The 27,939-nt window shown below is 41.2% G+C and overlaps 1 protein-coding gene across 9 annotated transcripts in view; it reads left to right on the top strand.

The window, feature by feature from the left end:
* HIVEP1 (HIVEP zinc finger 1) overlaps positions 1–27,131 on the top strand; it is a 129,299-nt gene extending 102,168 nt beyond the window's left edge. For 8 of the 9 annotated variants that reach the window (XM_085051901.1, XM_085051904.1, XM_085051902.1 and 5 more), the window contains 5 exons: positions 341–474; positions 1,833–2,008; positions 4,019–4,123; positions 14,958–15,475; positions 18,345–20,066. In XM_085051901.1, the coding sequence (XP_084908027.1) occupies positions 341–474; positions 1,833–2,008; positions 4,019–4,123; positions 14,958–15,475; positions 18,345–19,490 (2,079 nt within the window). In that variant the 3' untranslated portion in view covers positions 19,491–20,066. Of the gene's footprint in view, positions 1–340; positions 475–1,832; positions 2,009–4,018; positions 4,124–14,957; positions 15,476–18,344; positions 20,067–22,220; positions 22,325–26,561 lie in introns of those variants that run through there. The other variant, XR_014849945.1, reaches the window with a different exon arrangement.
* Positions 27,132–27,939: the final 808 nt, after the last annotated feature.

The raw sequence follows: 27,939 nt of genomic DNA, 5'->3' as shown, positions 1-27,939 counted from the left end.
TTGATTGTACACATCTTTCTCTAAAGGCTATTTGTGAGCTAAAAAGCATCACCTTCACCTTCCCAGAACAAAGAAGAGGCGTGTCCTACTGCAGATTCAAAGCATTCCTGGTTTCCTACAGGGCCATAATCTCCATGTAGATTTAGCAGTTCACAAACAGGCATTGCATAGTGGAGAAGAAGTTTAGAAAAAGGTATTTTTTGTTTCATGCATCTTAACAGTTTTAAAAATCAGATAGAATTGTGGCTTTTAGGATGCTTTTCTTCACCATAACTTAAACATTTGAATAGCATATGAAAGACACTAATTTTAATGATAAGCATATCTCATTTTCTTTCAGCGAGCATTAAATAGGAAAAAATTGACTGCAACTGAATTCAACAATAAGGAAAACTCTGAATCAAGCACTGAGCATGATAAAGAAAACTCCTTTATCAAAACTGCACCAAGAAGAGTTAAAATATTTGATGGAGGGCAAGTATTGTACTTTGTATACTAGATATTGTTGGGAAGATATTTTTTCCTAGATTCCAGACTCTGCAGAAATGTTTCTTCCTGATTGATTTATTTTAAACAACAGTTCCCATATTGTGGTCTGTGAATGTTGGTTTATGTTTCCAAGAAAAATGGAAAGTCATCAGTAGCATGGAGCCATGAGAGTTATGAGAAGGGGTAATAAAATAAAGAACAGTAGGCAGTGCAATTCATTTTTTTTCCAAGGAATGAGCATTAATCAGCACTAAAGGCAACTAGATACAGCCAGAGATGTAAATTCTGTTCCTATGTTTCTCTTAACATGATAAATAATACCTATTCTGCAGCAAGGTTGTATAACTGTAGCTGAAGAGGATATAGTCCAGGGCCTAAGCAGCAGCCTGAGGTGCAGTCTCTGACTGCCAGCTTGCTGTGGCACACACAGGCTGGAGAACTCTGATTTGAAAAGTGCCATGGAAATATTTACTGAGAGCCCGCCTCCCTGCACCATAATACTTTAAATCTGTTGCCTGATATGAATAACAGTTGCTTTAGCCACAGTGTTGCACTGTGTACAACATCTTATAAAACAGATCTTTTAACAGAAAAGTGCCAGTGACACCTGTAAAATTTTGTAGCACAAATAATGCATGTTTTATTATTCTCATAATTGATGGTCAGCTGTAGGATTTTCCAGTTACTGGTTCCCAGTTTGAATCTAGTCTAGACCAGCAGTTAAACCACTACCAGCTGCCCAGGTAAAACATTGCTGTGTCTCTGCTCAGATCCAGACATTGCAGAGACCAGGTCACAAAAGTTAAGCACAGCCTTTGGCATCCTTGAGTGGAAATATGAAGGGTGTAACTGAATCTGAATGACTTTTTCCATCTAGAGACAGTCCCCATAGGCTGAGTCCAGAGGACATTGATAGGAAGTGTAAGACTTTCCCATCATCATAACTTGTTCCTTTTCTACATCCAAAGCAGAGCCTCAAAGATGCTCTTTTAAAGCTTCCTCATGGTGCTCAAACCTGCTTCCAAGAATTGACCTCTTTAAAAAGTATGTTCCTGTGTTGCAGAGAGGAAATTTGAAATGTTTAAATGCTTAGGATCAATAATACCTTTATTAAAAAAGATGAATTGCTATTCCTAAACAAGTCTATGACTACCTATTGAAAACCACAGATGCAAATTTAACAAATGCATGCAGGAGTGAGCAGAAAAAAAACATGAATGTTTTTGTCAGTCATTGATTTTCACCTAATATGTTATATTAAAAATTCTGGTAGATGAGGGTTTCTAGCTGGAATCATTTTCCCATTCCAACTGATTGCCTTACTCTTGTGGTACTGCTACTAGGTACAAGTCAAATGAAGACTATGTGTATGTGAGAGGGAGAGGGAGAGGGAAGTATATCTGTGAAGAATGTGGAATACGTTGCAAGAAGCCCAGCATGCTGAAGAAGCACATTCGCACACATACCGATGTCCGTCCCTACCACTGCAATTACTGCAACTTTTCCTTCAAAACTAAAGGTGAGGCTACTTCACTGAATACATTTTTCCTTTTTCTTTCTACTTTAAAGTAGAATTCTTTTCTTCTCACAATTGGCTGTTCATGAGCTAAAGAGGTTGCCTCTCTGAGTTTTATTGTCTAATGCTTCAAATATTTGTAATTTCTTATTTGCTGCTTTTCCTTTGTCCTCTATATATTTATTCAGATCATCGTGTCTTCATGTGAATTAACTGTTTGGCATGCCACAATGGGTGAGAAATTGGAGTGAAGAGGGAAATCATGGGATTATGATGCAAGTTAGGTGAAGACAAGTGAGGTGGTTAACTGCTCATTCTAGATAGAGATGGGGACGCAGAATTCTAAGTCCCTTACACTGTCTTTTGGAGGTAGGACATGGGCATATATTGTACTTACATTGGCACTCAACCAATTCCTCTAGGAAAGCAACTGGTCTGTAATAAATTACTATATAAAAATTCTTTTTTTTACTCTTGAAGAATTAAAGTTCACTTTCCACGTCACCTTCTAAGACCCAGAGTTGGACCTCTACTTTTTAAAGTGTGTTTACACCAGCTACTTAAATGCATCCTAGTTTAAGCAGGCAATATATTAAACAGTGGTATATCCAGGACTCAAGTGAAACAGACAGGAGAAATTCACAGCCAAAATACTTTCAGCAAAAAAATTCCAAGCAATAGAATTTTTCTTGGCTTTGAACACCATTTACCAACAATCCCCCCCAAGCTGTAACCTCAGAAACATTTGTGTTTTTAGTGGGCTCAAGACTACTCAGCGTTTAGATGGAAAACTTCCAAGAAATAACCCAAAGCTGTACAAAGTGGGATGAATAGGCTTCAGATGTGTCAAAACTCATCACTGCATCCTGACAGGCTGGGTCCTTGCATTGCCTTTACAATGAAGCACTGGAGTGCAAACCCAGTAAATTCTGATTATGGTTTTTGCAGAGGAGGGGTGCTGGCCAAGTTCAAGTAATTAAGTTCTGCCCATGACAAGTTCTCCCTGGTTTCAGTTGTAGCAGATATTGTATTCACTTCCTGTTCTGCATTTGCTGTGCCTGGTTCTTGCCATTACTGCAGGCAGAGTCAGGTCACGCAGTTGGGTGTTTGATGCTTGGTGAGCCACCCTTTGTGACAAGACAGTGTACCCAGCAGCTTCATGAAGTGTGCAAAACTGGAAAATTTGCTATTTCTCAGTCAATATATTCACAACAATTATTTCAACATTTGGGATGAGTTACTACCTTCATTTCAAAGCAGAAATAAAGTACTCCATAACCGTAGAAGAGTCACCATTACACTGTAATTTCTCCTATTTAAATACCTCAAAGAAACATTCTTTGAAAAGTTTAAGTATAAATTGGGCAGTTACTTCTAGTAACATGCATTTCATAAATATCATCATTTACAGATCTGAGCCACTCTTAGCCATTTCTTGATGATATTTGCCGTATTGTCTTTTTAAAGAAGGGGAGAGCAGCCTGTGGGGCCTCTCAGCTACACATTCACTTATGAGATTCAGATCAAGTATGTTCATGCTCTGATTTTGAATAAAATTAACTTGTTCGCTTTAGTTGCCATTGAAAATGTTTACACAAAACAGAATTCATCAAATACTGAAAGAGCTGCAAGATATGAACTTTAGTTTCACGTGATAGTTTTCTGTCAACATGACGTTGAAGAATGAATCACCCCTTTTTATACTTTGCCATAAACAAAGGAGGGTTCTCTTACACCAGTGCAAAATAAATCATCATCTAGAATTTCCATCAATTTCTTCTATTTTATCTCAGTAAAAAACTTCTTGAAGTGTAGACAGTGAGCTGGTAGCATTCAGGATGGTGAATCTGCCACAGCCCTTGACAGCTTGCATTGAGGGACAATGTTCTGGCAAGTGTGAAATCAAATTACACTGGCTGTTATAAATAACCTGCAGAAGAGATGGATATGTTGAGTGTATATTTGTAGACATTTGTATGCTCACAGAGCAGGTAATTTTTTTTTTTTCTTAAGGAAATTTAACCAAACATATGAAGTCAAAGGCACATAGCAAGAAGTGCATGGATTTGGGAGTCTCAGTAGGCTTAATAGATGACCAGGATGGAGAAGAAGAATTTGGTAAGCAATTAAAGTTTTCTTTCTTTACTGAATTATTGTGTCTATTTTGTCATCTCAGCTTCTTACCCTTTCTTTTCCAAAGCTTTTTAATTCTTGTTCAGGGAAAAAATACAGAGATAAAAATCTTAATAGCTAGTCCAAGGGAGCCAGAAACACTGGAAAAACTTCCACGGAAAGAAATGACAAGCATATGCTAAGGATAAATTGCTGCTGAATTTTTCACAAAGTGTTATGCAGTTTATCACTTTCACAGATAAATATGACAAGATTGAAAATACCAGAAAAACAGCTGTTTGCCTAGAAAAAAATGCAGTCGAATGTAGTGCATCTTTGAAGATAGTTGAGCTTGAAGTGGTCCAAGTTTTGGGATGCATATTTCATAGAGATTATATCACTAACATGCCACACAAATCACAAATATGTTGCTGAGTGGTTTGCAAGGAGCTTAATCATCTGCCAGCATAGAGTTCTGTCCTCTTTCACAAGTAATTCGGATAAATCTGCAGCTAGAAATCATACAGAAATTAAAAACATTATTCGTCTTGACCTATTCTACTTCTTCATTAGTGATGAGAATGTTTTCAGAATGAATGCATTTGCTAATAATTGGAATTCTGCACTTCCCACATCCCAAGAAGAGTCTGCTGAAGAGGAGATGAGATCAAGGACAGTCAAAGAGGGCCAGACCAGGTTCATGAGTGACTTGCTCAGCATGATAAGAAAGGTGTGCCTGCACCAGAGCCAGTAAGATGGAGAGCAGGATTGTGCATTAGGACTGTTTGGCATCTCAGCATGTCTCAGTGCAGTGGTGGCATTTTTCCCTTCCTCACATTTCTCCAGGGAGATGAGTCGTGTCGCCTTGCCTTGGTGTATTTTTCTGCCTCCAGTGGAATAGTTTATTACATTGTGGATGAGGCTTGGAGAAAAGAAAGCAGTGGGGGGTCTTTATTTAAACAGTAAGGGGAAGGAAAGATGAATGCACTTGCTCCCCTATGACAACCACTGGCAGAATAAGCGAATCATCTTGAATCTAATTCTAAATAATGCTGGGAATATGACTCAGCTGGTGTGATTCAGTAGTGCGCTAGGTAGAAAGAAACCTGCATTTTTTCCTTTTTTGGCCTTCTTCAATATACTCCCTTTTCATAAGCAAAAAACATGGCTCCCTTCACAATTTGCGGTACCAGATAAATAATGCAGAAAATAAGCAGCAGGAAAAATTACTGTCTTTTTCTTACAGCAGAACAATTTTTATTAATATTTTTATTCTTCACAGCACAGAAAAATTGTCACTTTTTTAAGCAATGTTCTGTAGTATTTAACATTTTTGTGAGTTTCATAAACTACAGCTGAACAGATATTTCCATTTACTAGGGATTGATTGCTAAATTGCTATTCCCAATTGCATGCATTAAAAATTGCATTTGTGGTTTTAATGCAATGGGAAATGTTTCAAATGTTAACTGAATGTTTGGTAACACTGGATAGAAGGAAGCCAGTTCAAACATTTGTTGAAAGAATGCTTTCCTTTGACTTCAAGACTATTCAATTGAAAAAGAGAGAGAGGCTCTCCCTTATAACATACCATGTGCAGGCATGTTTAACCATACTATAAATGTATTATATATTCTCTGAAATATGTTCTTTGCTCAGCACAGTAATTAATAAATGAAATACTCTATTTTGGAAAAAAAACCCAGACATTCAACAGGATTTGCTATATAATCCTTGAAATTCATAGTGCAATTTAATTTCATGACTACAATGCCTTTTTTTCCCTCCCAGAATAGAGGAGGTAACACTTCTTTCTTTAACTGTGAAACCCCAAACCAAAACAAAAACTCGGTGATAAAATCCCTGCCTTCTCCAAAGGATCTGGCTCAGGTACCCATAGCAAAACTAGCTGTGCTGCACAAAGCTCAGCAGTACAGACCTATCCAAGAGGCAGGGCAATTAAACCCGATAAAGGTGCATTTGCTGCAGCCAAACCAGTCCAGCCTCTCCAGTTGCTGCAGAACACAGGGCATTTTCAATTATCCACAGAAATTCAGCAAGCAGCTGTACACTTCAAAAATGTATTTCATCTGTCTGCTCACCTGGCCAACCATGAAGGTTTTTCTCATGATAATCCAGAATCTTGCTTGTCAGCTTATTTTTAAGACAGAATCAGGAAGGGGGGGGGAAAAAGTGTGTTGTATTTGCATATGTGTTTTTTTAAGTGTGGTTCAGTTGCCCTCTCTGAACTCCTGAACGTGCTAATTTTAGGCAGCATTTGAATCAGCTTGAACCACCTCTTTGGCTGCCCTTTCCCCAGGGCAGTGCAGCAGAACTCACACTGGGGCCAGCACCCCTCGTGCCAGGTCTGGGCTCCAGGACAGTCCTGCCAGCAGCACATCACCCACAAAGGAAGGCGTGATGGGCCGTGGGTATTGACCTGCACTTTTGTGTTACATCTTTGGCCCTCCCACTCCTTCTCCCTCTGATGTTTGTTGCTGGCACAGTTGTGCCACATATCCTTCAGGTGTTTTAAAAAGCAATTTAAAAATGCTTAAATTTTTGGGGTTTGGTTTTTATAAAGGTTCTGTCTCATAGAGAGTGGTCTATCTATTCCCATCACTTTCCTCATCTGGAAGGCAACGTGAGAAGCAGTAGAGGAAGGTGCAGAAAATCTGATAAGAAATAATTGTGACTTCCGAAAAAAAACTCTTCCTGAAGACTGTGTGAAATTAGCCTGTTTCCTGACCTGTAGAATGTCTGTCTGTCTATCTTTCTATCTCCACTTTATTCATTATCCTAACATTTGGAATACTGATTATTCTTATGGTAATAGAAATGTCTGCGCCTTTGCTTAGAATAACTAAGCTGTATGTCTTCCACTAGAATTCCACTTTGAATTGGAGAATTTACCCAGAAATTTAACAAAGCCACCATCCCTTTATTTGTGAAGAAATTTTCTGATCCCAGTCTTATGTAGGTTTTTTAAAAGCTGGGCAATCACAAGTATTTGAATATGCAATTTTTTAGATTCACATGAGAAGCCAGCTGTGACTGACAGCAGTACAGATTAAGCAGATGCAAATTGAACCAGGAGTGCAAAATTGTGCACAATCCTGACCACAGACACACACAGAGTCTGTTTTTTTAGTAACCTGAGAAGCTGAAATTTTGTTGTGCTGTAGTGTCTCGGGGAAAAAAGAAAGATGCTCTCTAGCTGTCTGAGACTGTATGTGATCAGAGCTTTTAACATCGCATTCTTTGTATTTGGACTTGTCATCATTTGGGTATTAGTAAATACTTTCTGGCCCGGGTTTTTGTATTCCAAACCATTCCCTCATCCATTTATCTTTCATCTTCTGCTCTGTGGAATGTTCTTGTCACCAAAATACAGGGTTACAATGTGAGGAATGTTAATATCTGAATTAAATTGTCAGAGGAGGTGACTGTTTAGTGTGACAGACTGCAGCTGGGGATATCCTCTTTGGCCATGCTTGCACAACATTTTGCTATGCAGTCTTAAAAGCAATAATAATTTTTGTTCAAATTAAAACAGTTACAAACTTTAAACTTGTAATAAGCTAATGTATGAATGGTATGGTATGGTATGGTATGGTATGGTATGGTATGGTATGGTATGGTATGGTATGGTATGGTATGGTATGGTATGCTGGAGTAAACCTGCACAAGAAAATTACTTAATAGTGAAATTCAGAAATGGGCAGAACATTTAAGTGGTTTCTGTGCAGAAATTTTATCCCAAAACATTCATTACTTTACAGTAAGAAGACCTAATTGTAAGTTTCAGATATGTATTTATGGATATCTACACACACATATTAAAAAAAATACTTTCATTTTCTGCCATACTAACTGCAGTATTATTACCACAGTTCTAAGTTAATTAGCTATATGTTACTTACAGTAGATTTTAAGTGAGTTTCAATGGCTCTTCATTAGCTTAATCATGACTCAGTCTGTGTTTTCACTGAATCTACATTTAAGTAGTGAAAGTAAATTAAAATCCTTGGAATAATATCCTCCTTTTACAGAGAGAATGGAAGGCTGGTTCTGTATAGTGTACAATAATTTTTTTTCTTTTTTTTTTTTTTTGTTAATGTCAGTGTCTGTTCTTCAACTAGATGTACATTAGGCATGCTGAAACCCTACACCCACAGTCTGGCAATGGACAACCTAGTGCTAGGTTTGATTTACAATATATGAGTTACTTAAGAAGGTTTAGGTGTAAATAATCTCTTTAAGCAGAAGGTGCTCTCACTTTTTGGTTAGTTTCACTTCATTACTTTCTGTGGTCTCAGGAATGTAAGTCAAAAGCCCACAGATTTTCTTCTTCTCATTTCGGAAGAGCCCTGGTGATCACCAGTCTGAATTTAACCCAGTAGATGTCACTGTGAGTCCTGTTAGAAAGTGATGAGCAGTGGACAGTAGCTGAAGTAAGACTGAAATCAGCTAGTTAAAGCCTATGAAGAGACTTAGAATCACAGGAGAGCAGCAGGGTTGGGTACAGATGCTAACATACCTTGTTTACCCTTCTTAAATTTGTGTGAATGGTTGTGGAATGGTCAATTGCAAATGCAGTACAGCAGGTGAAAGGCAAGTCTGAGTTGTAATTGTTTAGAAGAATGGAGTGAATTGATGGCATACAGACCTCACTTTCAATTTATGACAATACAATGACATACTGAAAAATACTTCTGCCTTTTTTGCCATAGTCTGCATTCTTTTCTTGAGTTTGATGGAGAGTATATAAAATATAGAATATATGCTTTATTTTTAAGTGCTTTTATGTAAATGCTAATCCATAACTGAAGATACTTCCAGAACTTGAGACAATAAACACTGCTTTGTATTACTCAGGTACTAAAAGCCAATAAACATAATAAATTTAAATTTAGATTCTCATAGATAGTGATAGATAGTTAGTAAGTCTTTCATCTGCGTAAGTAGACCTAATAGCAATCACATAGTTATCTACATAACTGTACATTTGCTTAGGAATCTGTAAAACTGAGCAGTCTGGACTTGTATTTTCAAGCCATTCTTGTATTCCTGCCACTGAAAGAATAAAAATGAACATTTTGCTCTTTATGTGATGATTTACTTAGATACGAGTAAGTTATAACCAAATATGACTAAGTTATAAGCCACTGAACTTCATCTCTGCATTGGGTACAGAAATTGCTAAGTCTGTAGCAGGTCCTCAGTAAGTCAGGTTGTGTGGCAATGATATTGCAATTAAAATTAAAAACTGTAAGTTGAGGCTCCAAAGAATCTTTGTTTTAGTACTTTTTGCAGTATGATGATAATTACATGGCTGTTGTTAAAATCATATACAGTAAGGGTTCTTACAGGACACACTTTTAATAAAATGAAAAGCTTCAAAGTACATAGGGAGACCTTTTTCAATTACCTAATCCATAGCATCCCAGCTGGAAAAAGCAGTATGTGGACTTACCAGCCCCAGGCACTTCACAAATGGACATATTAGGATGCCAATAATACCAGCTAATGCTATTGTGCTAAAGAACTTGGAGTTTTTTCTTTTCTGCTCTGGGGTGAAATGTCAGTATAACAGAGCCTTGTCCAACAAGCTCAACACAAACACAATTCAGAGCTGACCAACTGAGGATTGACAGCAAAATAAATGAAGGACTAAGGTATTTTTTGCCTATGATTTGTATACACTTCAATACAAAGGATTAAAAATTCAGTTTTCCTAAAAATAATCATAGCTGGCATGTGAGCAAAATCCCTGATCAAAAGTTTTGTCCCTTTTTCTATTAAGCCTTTATTTCCAGCTGTTTCTAATTCTGCAGAGTTCAGGTCTCTAAAATTCACTTTCTCCTGTGAAGTCTAGGAAGAAGAAAGAGTCTAAGTGTTTAAAAGAAAAGATTGCAGCAGTTGACAGAGGATGAGAGGCGTTACCTGCTCTTCCAAAAAGACTCTTTATAAAAAATTGAGGCTGCCTTGAACAGTCTGTCTTTTAAAAGGGTGAGAGTTGAGTTACAAATTCGAAAGAGAAGTAGCTTTCATAAGCCTTCACTTAATAGTGTGAAACTTTTTTCCTGTTTTCTTTTTAAAAAAAGAAACTGTGAACTTTCATGCCAAAAGCCATTTCTCCATATGTTAGGAGCCTTTAAATTTATGACACATCCTTCATTCTAAAATACCGCACACCGGTTTACAACCTCATACAAAGTCAAACACAGAAGTAATTTTGTTCCCTCTGGAAATTGAGTCAGTTCTAGTTATATGTATATGTGTGTGTGTGTGTATATATATATATATATATATATATATATATATATATATATATCAGCTACATAAGCATATGGTTATAATTGTGCATGGTTCAAGATAGGAAGCAAAGAATTAATTCTTCCCCAATTAAAACTGCAAGGAAACTAGTAGGCAGTGTACAATTACCAGAATGGATTTGGGCCAATACTACTTTGTTAAAAAGACACTGCTTGGAAGAGTCTTCCACCACTCTTCCAAGCAGTGAGGAGTGGTCACAGCCTCAGCCCAATGTCTCCTTCAGAGAAGACCCATAACCTGCCTGGGTTTTCTACTGCTTAAAACTCCAGCATCAGGTCCTCTTGTAACTCCACAGCAATGCCTAATAGGGTCACTGATTGGAAAAGCTTGGTCACCTCTTGTTTCAGCAAACATGCATGCAGCTATAAAAGCCAGAGCAAAGCATTCCTTCATGCATTGCCAGAACAAGCAAGTCAGGAATCTTTTTTTTTCTCATCTGATGTTGCAAAGCAGTGTGGGAGTAAGGGAACCACATTCATTGCTGTCACCTCGCCTACACTGCAGACTCTGGCTCCAGGTAACCACACTCAAATAGAAGCTGGCAAATGCACAAAGGGTGGATGTAAACAGGGAAACAATAGAGGGAAATGATATCCTAGGGAGTCCTGCTTGTAAGGAATCTGCGTTCCACACACAGTTTCCCTTTCTCTTTTCATCGCTTTATTGTAGAAAGCCGGGATGTATGCAGAAAACTCCTACATAAGCAGCATTTGCTAATAAATCCCATAGCATTTTTAAATGTTGATTTGAAAGAAAATAATTTGATGTTGTAAATCAGGGCATTGTTTTTGCACATATGTTTTCCTTGTTTTACAAATGTGACAAGTCAGTCTAATCACTTCAGGTAGTTCCTCTTGCCAGTAGAAACAGTCATTCATGATTGACATCAGCTTTCATAGAAAAAGTGATTCATATGGAGAGAGGGAGAAAAAAGAAAAGAATCATTACAATTCCATAGAGAATAGTTAAGTGATGTTCATGAAGAGACTGAAGTTAAGAGGGAGTCCAGAGTGAATTTCAAGACTTTGCAATACCCCCTGCATTATTTAAAGAGTTGCAGGAAACCTGTGGGTCACCCTTTAGATGTGATAAATGGAGACGTCTGCAATATCTGTGAGAGAGGCATTGAGAGAATTGCAGAATCACAGAATATTCTGAGATGAAAGTGACCCACAAGGACCATGGAAGTCCAACTCTTAGTCCTGCACAGCACCAGCCCCAAGAGTTACCCTCTGTGCTTGAGAGCACTGTCCAAATGCTTCTTGAATTCTGTCAGGCTTGGTGCTGTGACCACTGCCCTGGGGAGCCTATTCCAATGTTCAACCACCCTCTGGGTGAAAAACCTTTTCTGGATATCCAACCTAAACCTCCCCTGACACAACTTCAGGACATTCCCTCACGTCCTGTCTCTAGTCACCACAGAGAATAGATCAGTGCCTGCCCCTCCTCTTCCCCTCATGACAAAGTTGTAACTGCAATGAGATCTCCCCTCAGTCTCCTCCAGGCTGAACGAACCAAGTGACGTCAGCCACTCCTCATACAGCTTCCCCTCAAGGCCCTTCACCATCTTTGTTACCCTCCTTTGGACACTCTTTAACAGCTTAATGTCTTTCTCATATTGTGGCACCCAAAGCTGCCCCCAGCACTCAAGGTGAGGCTGCCCCAGTTCAGAGCAGAGCAGGACAATCCCCTCCCTTGCCCAGCTGTGATGCTGTGCCGGATGCCCTCCAGGACACTCCTGGCTGCCAGGGCACTGCTGACTCATGTTCAGCTTGCCACCAACCAGGACCCCCAAGTCCCTTTCCATAGGGCTGCTCTCCAGGCTCTCAATCCCCACTCTGTCTGTACATCCAGGATTGCCCCTCCCAGCTGCAGGATCCAGCACTTTCCCTTGTTGAACTTCATATGATTGGTGATTGCCCATCTCTCTGATTTGTTAAGGTCTCCCTGCAGGGTCTCTCTGTCTTCGAGGGAGTCAACAGCTCCTCCCATTTTTGTATCATCTCTGAACTTGCTCAGTGTCCTTCCAGTCCTGTGTCCAAGTCATTTATGAAGATGTTGAAGAGCCCTGTGGAACCCCAATAGTGACAGGTCACCAGTCTGATGTCACCCCATTCGCTGTAACCCTCTGTGCCCCAACCATGAGCCATTTGTTCACCATCACACAGTGTGATTTTTATCCAGCTGTGTGCTGGACGGTTTGTCCAGAAGGATCCTGTGAGAGACAGTATCAAAATCTTTACTGAAATCCAGAAAGGTTACATCAATAGGCTCCCCTTGACCAACTGGGTGGGTCACGTTGTCATACTTGATAAGCAGGACTCTCCTCTCATGAAGCCGTGCTGGCTGTAACCAATGACTGTATTGTCCTCCAGGTGTTTTTCAATACCTCCCAGGGTAATCTTCTCCATGACTTTACCGGGCACTGAAGTGTGACTAACAGGGCCTGTAGTTTCTGGGGTCCTACTTCTTGCCCTTCTTGAAAACTGGGACAGCATTAACCACCTTCCAGTCAGATGGGACCTCTCTGGGTTCGCAAGACTGCTCAAAAATCATCGGGAGAGGCCTTGACACCAGCCAGCTCTTTAAGGATTCTCAGATGAATCCCATCAGCCCCATAGACTTTAAGGATCCAGCTGGAGCAGCAGATTCCACACAACTTCAGAGTCAGCTGGGAATTTATCATTCTTACAGCCATGGTCCTCCAGCTCAGGGCACTGGGACCCCCCTAGCCTGTCATTGGTATTTAACACAGAGGTAACTGTTTCCATTCAGAAATCAAACATCTGTGGATGTTCTAACATTTTAGGTATGTTTGCTTTGCAAGTTAGTGATGAAGAAACACTGTTTATGTGAAGAATAGAAGTCACAGAATTATAGAGGAAAAAAATACCAAAAACATTTAGTAAGTCCACATGTTATTGTTAATAATATCTTTACAATCCTACTTGCCATATTTTTGGAATGGATGTTACTGAATTAATTTTTCCGCTAAAACATATTTTCTATTTTCAACAGCTTTGTGTGTGGATGAGAATTATAAATTAAGACTATTTAAAACTCTGACAAATATTTTTGTTAGGATCATTCCAATGTCCTGGAGGATTGGGTATTTTTAATAACATGTGTGACATGTACATGTCTGCTGTAGTAAATGTAGGAACTCTAGTTTCCATATTTAGTTAATGTACAAATTACTGTGTAGGCAAAGAGGGGAAAAGTCATTACAGAGGGATTTTTTCAAAGAAGCTGTTAGTTCCTAATTGCATTGCTCATTTGAAACCTTAAAGGCCTATAATGGTGGGTATCTTACTGAGAGGTAGCTCAATTAAACCCATTTATTTTACCTGGAGTTCGAGATGCTTGTTTTAGTTTTGGTAACATAGCAGCCTAAAGTATATGCAGTATGTTGAAATTCTTTCAAGGGTCTGATTGTTTTTCAGAATTGTTCATTTTGATGGTAAGTTGCTCTGTAGATTTCCCTAGGACAGGATCTCCGAGATTTTATCTAACCAGACATCATTGGTTTTACAGAGCCAAATTATTTTTATGCTGATATGCTTTTTTGGACAGCTCAAGAGACAGACCTCTAATCAAATAAAATATATTAGTGTATTCAAAGCATTTTGTCTTTTATAAAATATCATCCGAGACAGTCTGGCTTGGAATCAGATAAAGCAGATGGGATTTTCTGTCACTTTACTAAAGATGACTCTTTCATTCCAAGTTAGATACAAAAGAGGGTGAAAAGCTACAGTAGAACTCTATTTTGTAGAGAAATTTACCCCTAGACAGCAGTTTCGCTTTAAGACTTGAAGGCAGGAGGGCTTCTTCATGCAACCAAAGATTCATAGGGTAAGTTTTAATGTATTTAGGGCTTTCTTGGCTCCTAGGACATCTTGGGTGATTTTTTAATAAACCTTTCAAAACATTAATGAGGTGAAGAAATCTGGTAAGGTCTAATTTTGGTCTCTTGCCTGTTAACAAGACAGATTCCTGACTAACAGCCTCCAGTCTCTCTGTTTGCATCCTTCAAAAACCTTTTCCGCCGTGATTCATATTAGGTACAAGGACACCCACTTATGAGTCAGAGCCAGCCAGAGAATATCCCACCGCTAAGGCTGACAGACCAGCTCCGCGTGTCGGCACTGGGAACCTAATGAACCGGGAATCTGCTCACTGCTTCCCGAGCAGAAGAGTGAAGGGTGACTTTGAGCAAATGGTTACAAATGGCATGAAGGAAAATAGTCAAATCCAGAGGGTTTAAAACAACATGGAAGCAGAAGATGAAAGATTGTGTAGCTGTGTAGTTAAATATGTAACCTGGAAAATGAAAACAAAAATTAAAGTCTTCCTGTTGCTTTGATGTAGTGGGGTGTGACTGGAAAACACATGTGCTTTCCAGTTTTGGTTTTTTGGTGTTTCTAGTTGTTCTCTCCTGCTTCCTTCCCAATCAGTCCAGGGCCTTCATTGTCTTACCTTCTACTTCCCACTTTTGCAGGTGAGAAGCAGAGAGTTGGCTACGACCGGTCAGGATATGACGTGGAGGAGTCTGATGGTGGAGATGAAGATGAAAATGACAACGAGGACGATGATGAAGACAGCCAGGCTGAGTCAGTGCTATCCACAACGCCCTCAGTGACAGCCAGCCCCCAGCACCACCCCTCTCGCCACGGCCTGCAGGATGCTGCCAGCACCGACGATGACATCAGGCTTCCAGACTGCTTCACTGGAGCTCACACGGACTCTATGGATGGCCTCCCAAAAGCACTGCTGACCAAGATGACTGTCCTTAGCACGGTGCAGTCGGTCAGCAGGACATCCAGGTCACCAGCAGAACCCACCCAACAGGAAGCACTTGATGGTAAAGCCCAGGAGAGAGGAGTGGGTCCCTGCAGTGCTGGTGCTGCACTAACAGACATCGCTCCTGCTTCTCCAGGCCGCCAGATGTCTGTGGATTACCCTGATCCTGAAAGATCCTTGGGCCACTCCTTAATACCAACTGCAGCTCTTACAAAGGTAGGAATGTCTGACTCCAGGGAGAGAGCAGGATTTTCAGTCCTCCTTCTAAAAAGATCTTTTTGGAGATTTTTGAAAGATCAAAATGTTTGCCTTTCCCTTCATTCTTAGAATTCCTGGCTGATGAGTCTTTCAGAAGAGTTAAAATTAATCAAAGCACAAATACACAGAACTCTAGAAACAAGTATGTTGTAGGAGCATTGCTTTTCAAATTCTTTAATTTGATTGTATTCTTCCTGAAAGGATTAATTGTCATATGGTAACTTCAGCTGATGTTTGGAGCTAGTAGATTGTATTACAAATCAGAAGGAAATAACAAATATGTGAAATGAACATGTGGTGGTGGTTATGAAGTTTTCAGGGGAAAGTGATAGAATTCAGCAGTCATTTCACTCTGAAATATGATGATACAATCATTGGTAATTCCAAAGAACATTAATCTAGTCCCAAAGTTTTTTGCCTTATCACAAAAAAAAAAAGGTGCAATTGCTTATCTATCCTCCAAATATGCTTAATAGTAGAATTAGAAACAGCACCAGATGTTCAAGGAAACTAGATTGCCCTTGCACAACAACAAAAGGAGAGATGAACAGAGGACTGAGACCTGAGTTCCTAGTGCTCTCAGCTTTTCTCCAAGCTGAAAGAAGATTTTAATCAGAAAAGGATGGATTTTGCCCATGCATGTGCGACACACACAGCTTTTCCAAGCAGTGTGCAGAAAGATGAGGTCAGTCTGTGTGCAGGGCTGTGGGAGCATTCAGTAATTTTGGCAATTGTTGTCTTTAAAACTGTGCCCATGAAATCACAGAGGGAAGTGGCAGGTGTTGAGCATTTTTCTATTTAGCAGCAGCTTTAATGGAATGTAATGGAAGCACTGCAAGTCACATAACCCAACTGACCCTAAAGATACCTTTTGGAAGTTTTGAATTCTTACCACAGACCGTGAAGGCATTCAAGCTTTTCAGAGTAATGCTCAGAAAAATGAGATGCAAAATAGTTTCATTAAAGGGGTAATCAGAGCACTGCCTTCTCCATGATGAGTGCAATATTTAGAAATACCATATAGAACCATATAATCATTTAGGTTGGAAAAAAATCCTGAGATCATCAAGTCCAGGTATAAACATAACTTTGCATGCAGTTATAGAAAACAAGTAGCAGTAAATTTTCAAAAGCCTGAATAGTAAAAATTTCAATCTGGTTTAAGTACTTAGTGGCTTGGTTTTCTCTTTGCAAATTTACACTACTGGTTTTATTTTTTTACAAAGCAAACTGTTGACATGGAGAAACAGTAAAAATTTTTGCTCCATTGCATTATTTGACACAGGTTCATCCCTGCTTGTAAGAACTGTGAGTTCATGTGGCAAATGTAAATTGGAGCAAGTTTGTAGTGTGACAGAGAATAAAATGAAGTGGTCTGTGATCACTGTATGCACCTGCCATAAAAGGGGTAGGGTCTTGGTATGTGGAGTTTAGGTTCCATTGTTGCCAATGGATACTGGAAAGACATTTGACTGAGTTTACTCCCTCATTAAACAGAACCACTGAAGCCTCAACTAAATATTCATGCAATTAAAAATGTTGAAATATGTTTGTTCATATAGCTCTAATAATTGTCTACATTAATATATTTAAAAAAAAAAAAAGTCATGTAAGTAATACAAGGCAGTAATTCCTTTCCAGATTTTCTTTTCCTTTCCCAGACCAAAAGAAGCATCAGCCTTGTGTCTCCAGTGGTTAATCTACAGTCTGTTCCTATTGTGAATGGCTGTGGATCCCAGTTCTTGCAATCGAGACAAGGAGTCAACACAGCTCAGGAAGGCTGTTGTACGTTCCTTCAAAAGCATCCATACCAGTTTATCAGGATTTCTTGTGAGGTGTCAGTTCTGAGAAAGATGTTGGCTTCTTTCTCGCACCCATCTTCCCATTTAGACAGGTCAGCACTGCATAGCCAGTTAATCATATTCTCCCTTAGCCAATACATTTTCTACCAGCAGTTTGCAAATGTGTTTCTCTTTGTTTTTCAGTTTTGTTCTTGCTCAAGAGATTTTTTAAAGAGTTAGGACTGTATAAACTAAGTAAGGTTGCACCAATGTGTGTGTGTGTGTGATGAATATGCCTAAAATGAAATGGTAATGGTGAGATTGCAATTGCACATTCAGACTACTCGTTTTAGGAGGTTCTAGGCAAGGAGTTGCAAGCCTTGGTCAGTCACAGACTGTATGAGAAGAAAAGGGAGGATAGAAATAGGATTATAAGTCCAGGTGTGTGCACCAAATAAATCACAGTGAGCTGAGGCAGCAATGGAATGTGGGTCCCACGTCTCACTCCAGTATCCGCCCATCACCTCCACCTTTGCAGGAGCTGTAGTTGTCAGCCATCTCTTGTCATTGCATAGCCTGCCTGCCACATTAGAAGCACCTACAGACAAATGGTGTCATGATGCTGCCTCTGCCTGCCAGAGGCTGTAATGCCTTCAGGAGAGGAACCTGGTGCATCAAAAATGCCAGCTTATGCTTATTTAACGTGCTTGCCTGAGGTGATTTCCACATAAAACTGTTCTCCAAAGCCTTCTTGCCACTTAAAACACACGTGCAAAAGATATTCAGCAATGTTTTTAATACTGGTATTTGAGAGGAATTAAGCAAGGGTAATTAGGAGAGGAAAATGCAATTAGTGGGTGAGGAAGGAGAAAGAAAGGAAGAAAATCAGATCATTGTTCAAGCTGAGCATTATATACTATGAACCAGTTTGTTGTTGTTCCTTCTTAAAAGGAGGTATGGGAAGCACTCCCAGCCCCCTTGTGTTTTCATGTCACTAAGGGCAGCGGTGGCTGCTCCATTAACACGCCTGTGTTGTTCTCCCGCAGAGCACGCCCTCCATCAGCTCCCCATCCTCGCCGGCAGAGCACAGCATGCAGACGACGGCGCTGTCACCCTACACGGAAATCCCCGAGGAGAAGCCGGCCGCCGAGCCCAGGGCTCCCCAGACTCACCTCTTCAGCCACCTGCCCCTGCACTCGCAGCGCCAAGCCAAGGCTCCCTACGGCATGGTGCCGGTCGGGGGCATCCAGGTGGTCCCCGCCGGCCTGGCCACCTACTCCACCTTTGTTCCCATCCAGGCGGGGCCGGTGCAGCTCACTATCCCAGCCGTGAGCGTGATTCACAGGACTACCAGCGCCCTTGAGACGGGCGGCACGGCCGCCGGCACCACCGCTAATCCCGTGGGAGTGGCCGAGGTGAACAGCGTGGTGCCGTGCATTCCCATCGGCCAGGTGAGCGTGCCGGGCATCCAAGGGCTCAGCACGCCCAGCCTGCAGCCCCTGCCGCCGCTGGGCATGGAGACGGTGAACATTCTGGGTCTGGCAAACACCAACATCGCCCCCCAGATGCGCCCTCCGGGCATTACCCTCAACGCCGTGGGCCTGCAGGTGCTGGCGGCGGGCGCGGCCCCGCAGGGCACGGCCAGCCCGCAGGGACACCTTCCCGGCCTGCAGATCCTGAACATCGCCCTGCCCACCCTCATCCCCTCCGTCAGCCCCGCCGGCGCTGAGGGACACGGAGCCTCCGAGGCACCCAGCACAGGCTCCAAAGCCGGCGAGGCCCAGCTGGATCCAGCTGCCGTCGGCTTCCCCGTGGCTGAGGCCGGCCAGGGCGGCCAGGATGCTTCTCCTCAGGCGGCGGCTGGCGGCCAGCGGTACGGCGGGAAGAGCCATCCCGAGCCCACCCCGCTGCCAAACCCCGCTGTCCCAGGGAAAGCGGATCCTGAAAAGACTGACCTCGCAAACCCCAGCAAGCCAAAGCGCGACCTCCCCGCCCTCCAGGTGAAGAGGGCTGCCCCGGCAGAGCCCCGCTCCAAGGTGAATCCCAGCACGTTGGCCAAGTCCCCAGTGCGCAGAACTGTCACCCCGGACAGACAGGTACCCAGGCCAGCCGCCCCGCCCCGGCGGCAAAACACGGTGCAGTTTAGCGATGGCAGCAGTGACGATGAGGATAGACTCGTAATAGCAACCTAGTTTTTGTTTTTCATTGTGTTTTTATTTTTAGGGGGTTTGGGGTTTTTTTTTATAACACTTGCAGGTTTCTTTGCAAACCTTCCTTTCCTTAAAGCACATTTTTCTGACACAAACCCATTACTAATCTTCGTGCAATCATGAACTCTTGACCAATAATTGTTGTTTCTTGTCAGCTCCAGCCATTTTTGTACATGTTGTATAGACAATTGTGCCTTTTTGGAGTTTTATGTTTAGAAACCTGTACAGATTGTTGAATATATATATATAAAATATATATATATAAAATATGTATATTAAAACCAGGTAGTTGCTTGTGTTTAGTAAGTAAACATCCTATGTCAGATAAATAAAGGATTAAATTATATGTTGCACTGTTAAATGTAAATTTTTATGGCTGTGGGACAAAGTTTCTGTGTACAGATCTAGTATGTAAAACTCCATATTTATTGTATCCATATTAGTCTTGGAAAAGGGTCTGTCCATCTTTCTTGTGTAAGACGGTAGCTTTACACTTCAAAGAGAAATACAGTATCTGTGTTACAAAATATTACAGTAAAATTTTGTTTACTGACTTTACCATTGCTCATGTTGTGCCTTCTTGATGCAGCCTGGTAGTTGGAGAGGCGCTTGACTCATTTCTTTCAGTCCCCTTCCAGCTGGTTCAGCTGGAAAGGATCTGGTGGTGGTAAATGCCCCTGTGGTTTCACCTGCCACGGGAGACAGAGTAACTCATCAGGCTTTACTTGGAGTGAAATCTTCCGTTTTGAAACATCCAGCCGTGGCAGAGTGGGGAGGGAGTCCCTCAGTTCTCTGTAGAGCAAGCATCCATCCACCTCACGTTTCTTGCCTAACTAAAATCTGAAGACTTGCCTGAGGGAAAACGGCAAAAGGGTCAAGGTGAAATATTTTTTTTATTTGTAATCTTGAACTATAAAACCACTTTTTACTGACATTAAAATGTTGTTACACAAGAAAGGAATAATTCTTTGTGTGTTAATTGCAAAATCTGCCATACCGGTGGTGAAAATGCCACTGCTGTAATGAGGATTTGGCATTACTTATTACCATCAACCTCTCACAAGACTGCATTTCAGGTGATCTTCATTTACAGGTAGACAAAGCCATTTTCTCCCTAAATACAGCTTTGTCTTATTCATGCAGGGAAAGAAAAAGGAACTAGAGGCCCTACACATACAATTAATGTTCTGTTTTAATAATAAGCCTGTCATTATGGGCATACAAAACATGGGTGGATCCCAGAATAATGAAATTTAACACTCTTCTCTTTGCACATAGTGAAAACAAGGTAAAGATGTTCTAACTGTGGCAGGAGACATATCTCACCAGTTACAGGGCTACACATTCCTAGAAGTTTCAAATTGGCATGGGATTTAAGCTGTAATTTTTAAGTACAGTTGGTTTCCTGATGTGTCCTTTTATCACATTGTTACAGAAGTTTATATAGCCCCTTTAATAGCCAAATTCCAGTAGGAAACTGGCAGGTATAAATAAAAAGCATGATGACCTTTATGGAAATAACAACGATGAGCACATATAAAACAACTGGAAAAGAAGGATGGGAAGCAAATCTGGGAAAAAAAAAAAAAAAAAAAAAGGAGTGAACCTGAATGTGAGCTGGGCTGCATTGTTCAGAGATTGACTCCTGTATCCATCTCAAAGAAGTAATTCATACCTTGCACTGCTCATATTCAGGAGCAGCACTATCCTAGATCCATTTTTAACTTTACACTGGCTTTTGTATTGTACTCACATTGTACTCATTACATTTTTCCATTACGGTGTGTTGTAAAACTGTAGGCGATGTTGAATGAGCTTTATTAACTTTCAGAGGGAGCACTTCAGTACCAGAAAGTAATTTCTATTACTCGTGATTATCAGGCAATTGTACTAATCTAGCAATTAGAAACACACACACTAGAAAGGGGAAATTACTCTCGTCTCTGACATGAATGTGCAGAGCCTCACCGAGGGCCTGAGCACCTGAGCCACCAAGCACTCTCAACTCACACTGAACTTAATGAGAGTTAAGAGTCCTTGGCTCCCCGCAGCCCTAGACTCCAAATCTGTGTCTTCCATGCAACCCCTGTGTGAAGTGTCACTGTGCATTTGTATGTTCTTTTTACAAGTGTTTAGTAGTGGTGTCAACATGTCTTGTATTATTATCATTTATATCTATGTGAAATTACCCCAACCAGCCAAAGCTAGAGCCAAAAAATTGTTGTGTTACGTGTGCTTTGAGAGCCTGAAGCTTTTTCTAGTAGAATCAGGTGATGGTTTGCAGTTAATGAAACTCAGGAAATTTTGCATTAGTTTTAGCCCCTTTGAAATAACCACCTACCAGTAAACTAGAACTATGATAATTAATTTGAACATATTTGTCTAAAGCATGACCAAAAAAAGATTTCAGAATCAGATAGCTTTATAGCAAAGTAAAACTATCTCAAAAAATTTGAATGCCATCACAACTTATTACCATCTCTCTGAGTTTTATACGGCAGCAGTAGGTAAGAAATTGCTGTTGCACATACCCCTAAGTCCTGATTTTATTAAACTCCAGAGATTCACTGTATATACATTTTAAATATTAGTTTCACGAGGAATTTGTGGTGCACTCATATTCTGCTCAGAATTAATTCCAGGAAGTCTCTGATTTAACACAAAATTCAACCTGGTGAATTGGGTGATCTACATCTATATTTTCTATTCTAGGTGTTTTGAAGATATCAAGGGCAAGAGATGGAAGCATATCTTGAAGAGTAAGATGACATGACAACAGATATGTCATAAAGAGGAATGTTAGGATGTGTCATTTGGTAAGTTCATATCAGGACAATAGGGAGAAAGGACCAAGAGAATGGGCACTGATTCAGCCATAAGGCCCAGAAGATGGGAATTGCATCTGGGGATGTAAAGCTGCAGGTCAAGAGATCTGAGGACAGATACTGAATCATCACTTGCCCAGGATAAGCCACATTTGAAGCAGGATCTCCACAAAAAGTGAAAAGATAGGCAGGTAGCTCCAGATACATCTAATGTTCGAATGGAGATAGGAGGAAATCAGTTTTCTAGAAGACAGATGACTGTGATCCTGAATATTACAGTTTCCCTTCCCTCTAGGATGTTTCCAAATGAGTTTTCCTTGAGGTGCCTCTACAGCTTGTGCAACAAACAAGAAATAAACTAGGAGTATGACCAGAGCTGAGAGAAGGTTAAACTCTGTTCCTCTCCTCTGTTAGTGCCTGTGACCAACATCTCTGTATGTGTCAGCACACAGGGGTGTCCTGCATCAGCACAAGCCTGTGACCACTGCATTAGCAATTACGTTTTCATTCTGAATTCCTTTTGTTTTAAATTGTGTTCTATCTTTATTGTCTTGTCCAGAGTCATTAGTGATGGGGAAATCACATTCCCCTTGCCGCAAGGGTCCTTCTGTTCAAAGCAGTAGCAAACATCACAGAGACCTGTCTGTGCAGGATTAGGCTGCTCTTCAGATAGTGTGAATTATTGCAGCTGAATTGGAGTAAATAACACCAGGCTGTTTACTCAGGGATCAATTTTTAACAACTCTGTCAGACAGCCTTCTGGCAAATCCGGCACAGCTGTTTAAACATTAAAAGGCCAGAACAAGTGTTACTCCTCGGTCTACCCAGGCACACTCTGGCATCTTCTCACAACTTCCCATCAGGAGGGTGCAAGCAGGTGCCCCTAAAGGCTGAGTACAAATACAGCCGGAGCACAGACCCAGCACCATCAGTTTCTGTGGGACTCGTGGAGATGCTTCCCTGTGGTCTGCCGAAAGCATTCACTAGACAAGGAATCAGCCAGTGACCCGTAGCTCTTTCAAGTTAGGGCTCAGTTGGTTTCTCATGCAATACGTGATGTTTGCTGGTGATGTGGGTACCTGATTTTGGAGGCAGCATGTCCATATAATAACAATAATGATGGGTTTGGAATATGAACTCAGTTAAATGTGTCTGTGTTTCCCATTTGGACTTTAGTAAGCTACAGCATGGCCTACCTGTCACTTCTTAGGACAAGAACTAAACCAGAGACACGTTCAATGTACCTGGCCTCAGATCTCTTGACCTGTAGCATTACATCCCCAGATGCAAATCCCAACTTCTGGAGTTGAAACACAGTTGAAATAAAGCAAACTTCGTAGGTCCAGGGATGCCCTGCCCTGCATTGGTTACTGCTGCTGTACACACCTTTGTGCCTTTCTCAAGTAATTTGCTGAGCTTCAGGTGGCTGTAAATTATGCCCTGAGGCTCGAGCAGCCCACAGTTTGTCTGTATCAACCAGTCCCCTGCCCGAAAGTCTGACACCAGTGTTTTGCATACAAATTCAAGTGCCTATCACATGCATTTCATCTCAGACAACCTTCATAGGCTGAACACAATATGGCCCACCTCAAAGCCAAAGATGCACCATGAAACAAAGACATACCATGCTTTGCACTTAGCTAAACATTCTGTATGGTTTCTTAACAGATTTATCTTGCCTTGAGTTTACTGACATGTGGTTAAACAGAATATAAAACTATTTGTCACTATATAACTTACTCCAGAAGTCCTCATTTTTTGCAAGATAATTCTCACTAAGCTTTCATAAACACTGTAGTTTAAACCTGTAAACTGCCCTTCAAACATATGTTTAACATTGGGACAGTTTCATCAAAACAAAATAAAAAATCCTCAGTTATATCATGAGTGACTTGCCAAGAGCCATGGAAACCAAACAATCCACAAGTGAAAGTTCTCACTCAAGATACCTTCAGCTGACTTATCTGATGGGCCACTGCTTTGGTTGCTTTGGAAATATCCTCTGAGACCAGTATGACCATCTCATAGCAGGGAATCCTTTCCTTGCTTTCCTGGCTCATCATAGGAGCAGTAAGTGTCACCCATCTTAGGCGGCTTGTGACCAGTCTCTAGTTGTGGATGTTACATTATGAAGGACTAAAAAAAACATGGCTAGAATTGTCTTTCTGTGTCTTAGGGAAATTTCCTTTCCCTGTAAGGAGTCTCAGCACCTACAGATGGTCTTTTAAAATGATACACAAAACACCAAAGACTTACTATTTGTGGCTTATAGCTTTGAGGATGAGACCACTGTCTTAGGTCTAGACACTAGACTGCTGATTCTGTTAGTGACTTAGGATGAAAACAGGCTACTTTAAAGTACTTCAAATAGATTATAAGGTAATTTTATGTGGAATCTACATGGGTGGATGAGCATACAGCAACAAGGGTGTAACAGCCTGTAATTCATTGATTCGATGTTCATGTTTTGTTCCAGGAAGGTTGGATCAAAAAAAAAAAAAGAAGATGTTGCCATTTATGTTTGTCTGTACATTTCTTCTCTTTATACTGAACAGACTACTCAAAATGTTAGGAGGTGACTGGTGATTTTCAGATATTCCAAGAGATCTAAGGAAACCATGCTAGCTGAAAGATGGCAAGGCTTTACATTCCTATGGCTCAGTCATGAAAACAAAACTTAGAGTTCTAAGATGAGTCAATTAGCTAGGCATGCTTAGTTTTCTTTGGTAATTGTAGGCTTGTTTTCCCCAATAAGGTCAAATGTTAAGGCTTGTTTGGTTTTGTGGCTGTACTCTTTAGTGTATTTGAAATCCATTACCATGTGTGAGGCATTTGTGCTGGAAACAGGCCAACTGTTTGTAAAGTCAAATGCCCCCAGAATTTCCTCTTTTTGTTAAGTTTAGGCAGTTACAACATCCCTTTGGGCTTCAGAAGTTCCATTTGCAGGTCATTCATGTCTAAGGTGCTTTGGTGCTGGTACCTAAATACCTTAGGGTTGGATTCCTCCTTCTGAGAAAAAGAGCATTTGATACAGGTGACAATTCCATCTTGTATAATAAATAATCAGCTCTCCAATAAAATCTGACTGCTAAGAGCCATTCCCCACCCCATCATCCTCCTGCTCCAGAGGTAGGTATGGAAGTGAGTTCAGAGCCCACTTGTTGGCATGGGACTCATGCCCATTGCAGCCCCACTTTTGTGAGGGGCCTTTCCCAGAGTGCCTGTGGAAGGCAGGAGTGATCCCTGGACATGAACCTGCAGTGAAGCACCCAGCATGGAGGGAGCATCACCAAGAACACCCACCCACCTCCCAGGAGCACAGGGACACGATGCACCAGCAGTGATTTTGCTCTGAAAATTCCCTGTTTGAACAGAAAATTACTACAGCTTCTGATTCTGCTAATGCTCAAACATTCCCCAGCCTGAGCAGCTGCCCTTCTGGCACCCAGCTCTCCTGCACAGGATGTCAGGCAGTATCTTTCAGGAACACTGTGTCCAGAGTGATCATATCCTTTGTACAACCCAACCACAAGGGCTTCATCCCGAACACATGAGCATGAGCAGGAGGAGATGGTGATGCCCATTCCTTGTGCGCTCAGCCACGAACACCGCAGTGGTGGCAGCCTCTGCCACTCAGCCCAAGAGGTGCCTGGAAAGGTGCAGTCACCATCCTGTAGTGCTGCACCAGCTTTCTCCTCATCAGCCAGGGACTACACAGCAAGGGAGGTGATGTCCCTCAGCTCCCGGGTGAGAGAGCACCTCCATTAGTTACACCTCCTTCCCAGGCAGCTGCTCCAAGCTCCTGTGCTCTGGACAGGCCAGCTGCAGGCACTTGCTGTCAGAAACGAGGCCAGGAGAGAAGAAAGAGGGAAAGATAAACCAAGCTGCAAGACAGAGCAAGCCAGGGAGAGCTTGGTGTTGTAAGCAGGCTTTTGGGCTGTTTGGGCACAGGAAGGCAGCTCTTGTGTTTCAGACCTGTTACCCAGTGTTAGGTGTGTCCCTGGTTTGCAAAAACAGTCTAGGTGCCAGAACAGAAGCAAATGTTGAAACAATGCCTCTTTGCAAAACAGAAGTCATGTTTTCATCTGGACACCAGACAGTTTTGCTCCACCAAAAAGTCAAGTGGGTGGTTTAGAAATTATTTTTGACACTTAGAGGTTTAAATTGTGTTTCTCTCTTTGTTTATTCCCATACCTATAATGATCCATGATGCTTCTCTTATTTACAGTGTTTCAGAGCAAGAGCTCACACAGCTAATGCTGATTAATTCTGCTGGACTGGGCAACTGGCTCCTCTGTGGATAACCTGTTTTACTGTGAATCATCACTCCTTCTTGAGACATCCTCCACCTCAGATCACCTCCACCTCAGATAAAAGATCCCAAATGTATTAGATACAAAGACATCAGACAGCTTGAACAGATTAGAAAAGACACACACATTTCCCAAAGAAACACGTCTCAGCGTCTCCCTCCTGTCCTGCTGAAAACTGGCATGCTGAACACAATCCCAAGCACTTGTAAAAAGTAAGACAAAAAGAAGAAAAATGAGAAAGAGACTTCGGGAATGTAGTTTACCCCGAGACTTCTGCAAATTGCCCTAAGTATTTGCAGTTTTGTACTTACTTAGTTCTCCCTTGCAGTTGGGAACTCCTCAGGCTTAGATCCTCATCTGATGGAAAATTACATCCATGACCATCAGCAAGACCTGCACCAACTGCATCAGTGGAGGGCTTGGGACTATCCCTTTAAGCACTGAGCCTTGCCTACAAACACAAAAATTAAAGGAACGTGACAACCTGTGGTCTGTTTTCTCAAGTTTATGTAGTCTGTTGTGTCCTCCATGGCTTTATTCAATTTTCCATTTAGCCACATGTACAACTGAAAGGGTCCTGTACCAGTGAAATGCCTAAACCTGAGGTCGTGAGGTCAAACTAGATTATCTTAATAGTCTCTTCTACCCCTTGCAATCTTTGCACACAGGTTTTATCTGATAAAGGAGTTAAAGTCTTTGTTTCAGCAACGTTTGATCTTGAAGATTACACAAATAATTAGTCTTTTAAGCTTCTGAGCTTTTTTTAAAATAGAATTTTAAACTCTCCTTTTAATGGATGCCTTTTAATCCTTATGTTTAAGAGTAAGAGCCATGCTTGATCTAAGACGACAGACAATGTGTTTGGATAGTCAGAAGGCCATTTTCATGGGAGTGTTTGAACAATATATCGTGTTTTTTCAACAAGCTCGTCCTCCAATCAGTGGAAAGAGCTGACTGAGGGACCAGAGAACAGTCCCTTCGCTGTCATTAAGCTCATATCAAAGGAAGAAAGGATGTGCCATCCTTACATCTTAGAGTGGACTGTGCCAGGCTTTTTTTGAGTCCTAGGCTTCTAACTCTTCTAGTAGCCTTCTGCACTTGCAGGGGAAAAGAAACCCCTTTAACCTTATGCACTGTGAACACTCACTTGAAGGCAGTGGAGGAAAGAATACCCAGCAGGAATACACTCTGAAAACACTCAGCAAAATCATTAGATCTGCATATTCTTAATCAATGAGGTTTTGGCAAAATTAAGGGTGGTGTTTTTTATCCAGACTATAGTTTGTCCAAGTC

This window comes from Lichenostomus cassidix, chromosome 2 (assembly GCF_008360975.1).
Source record: "Lichenostomus cassidix isolate B80296 chromosome 2, HeHo_3.0, whole genome shotgun sequence".
Lineage (NCBI taxonomy): Eukaryota > Metazoa > Chordata > Aves > Passeriformes > Meliphagidae > Lichenostomus > Lichenostomus cassidix.
Note: the sequence above shows the minus strand (reverse complement) of the source record. Positions and strands in the feature narration are given on the sequence as shown.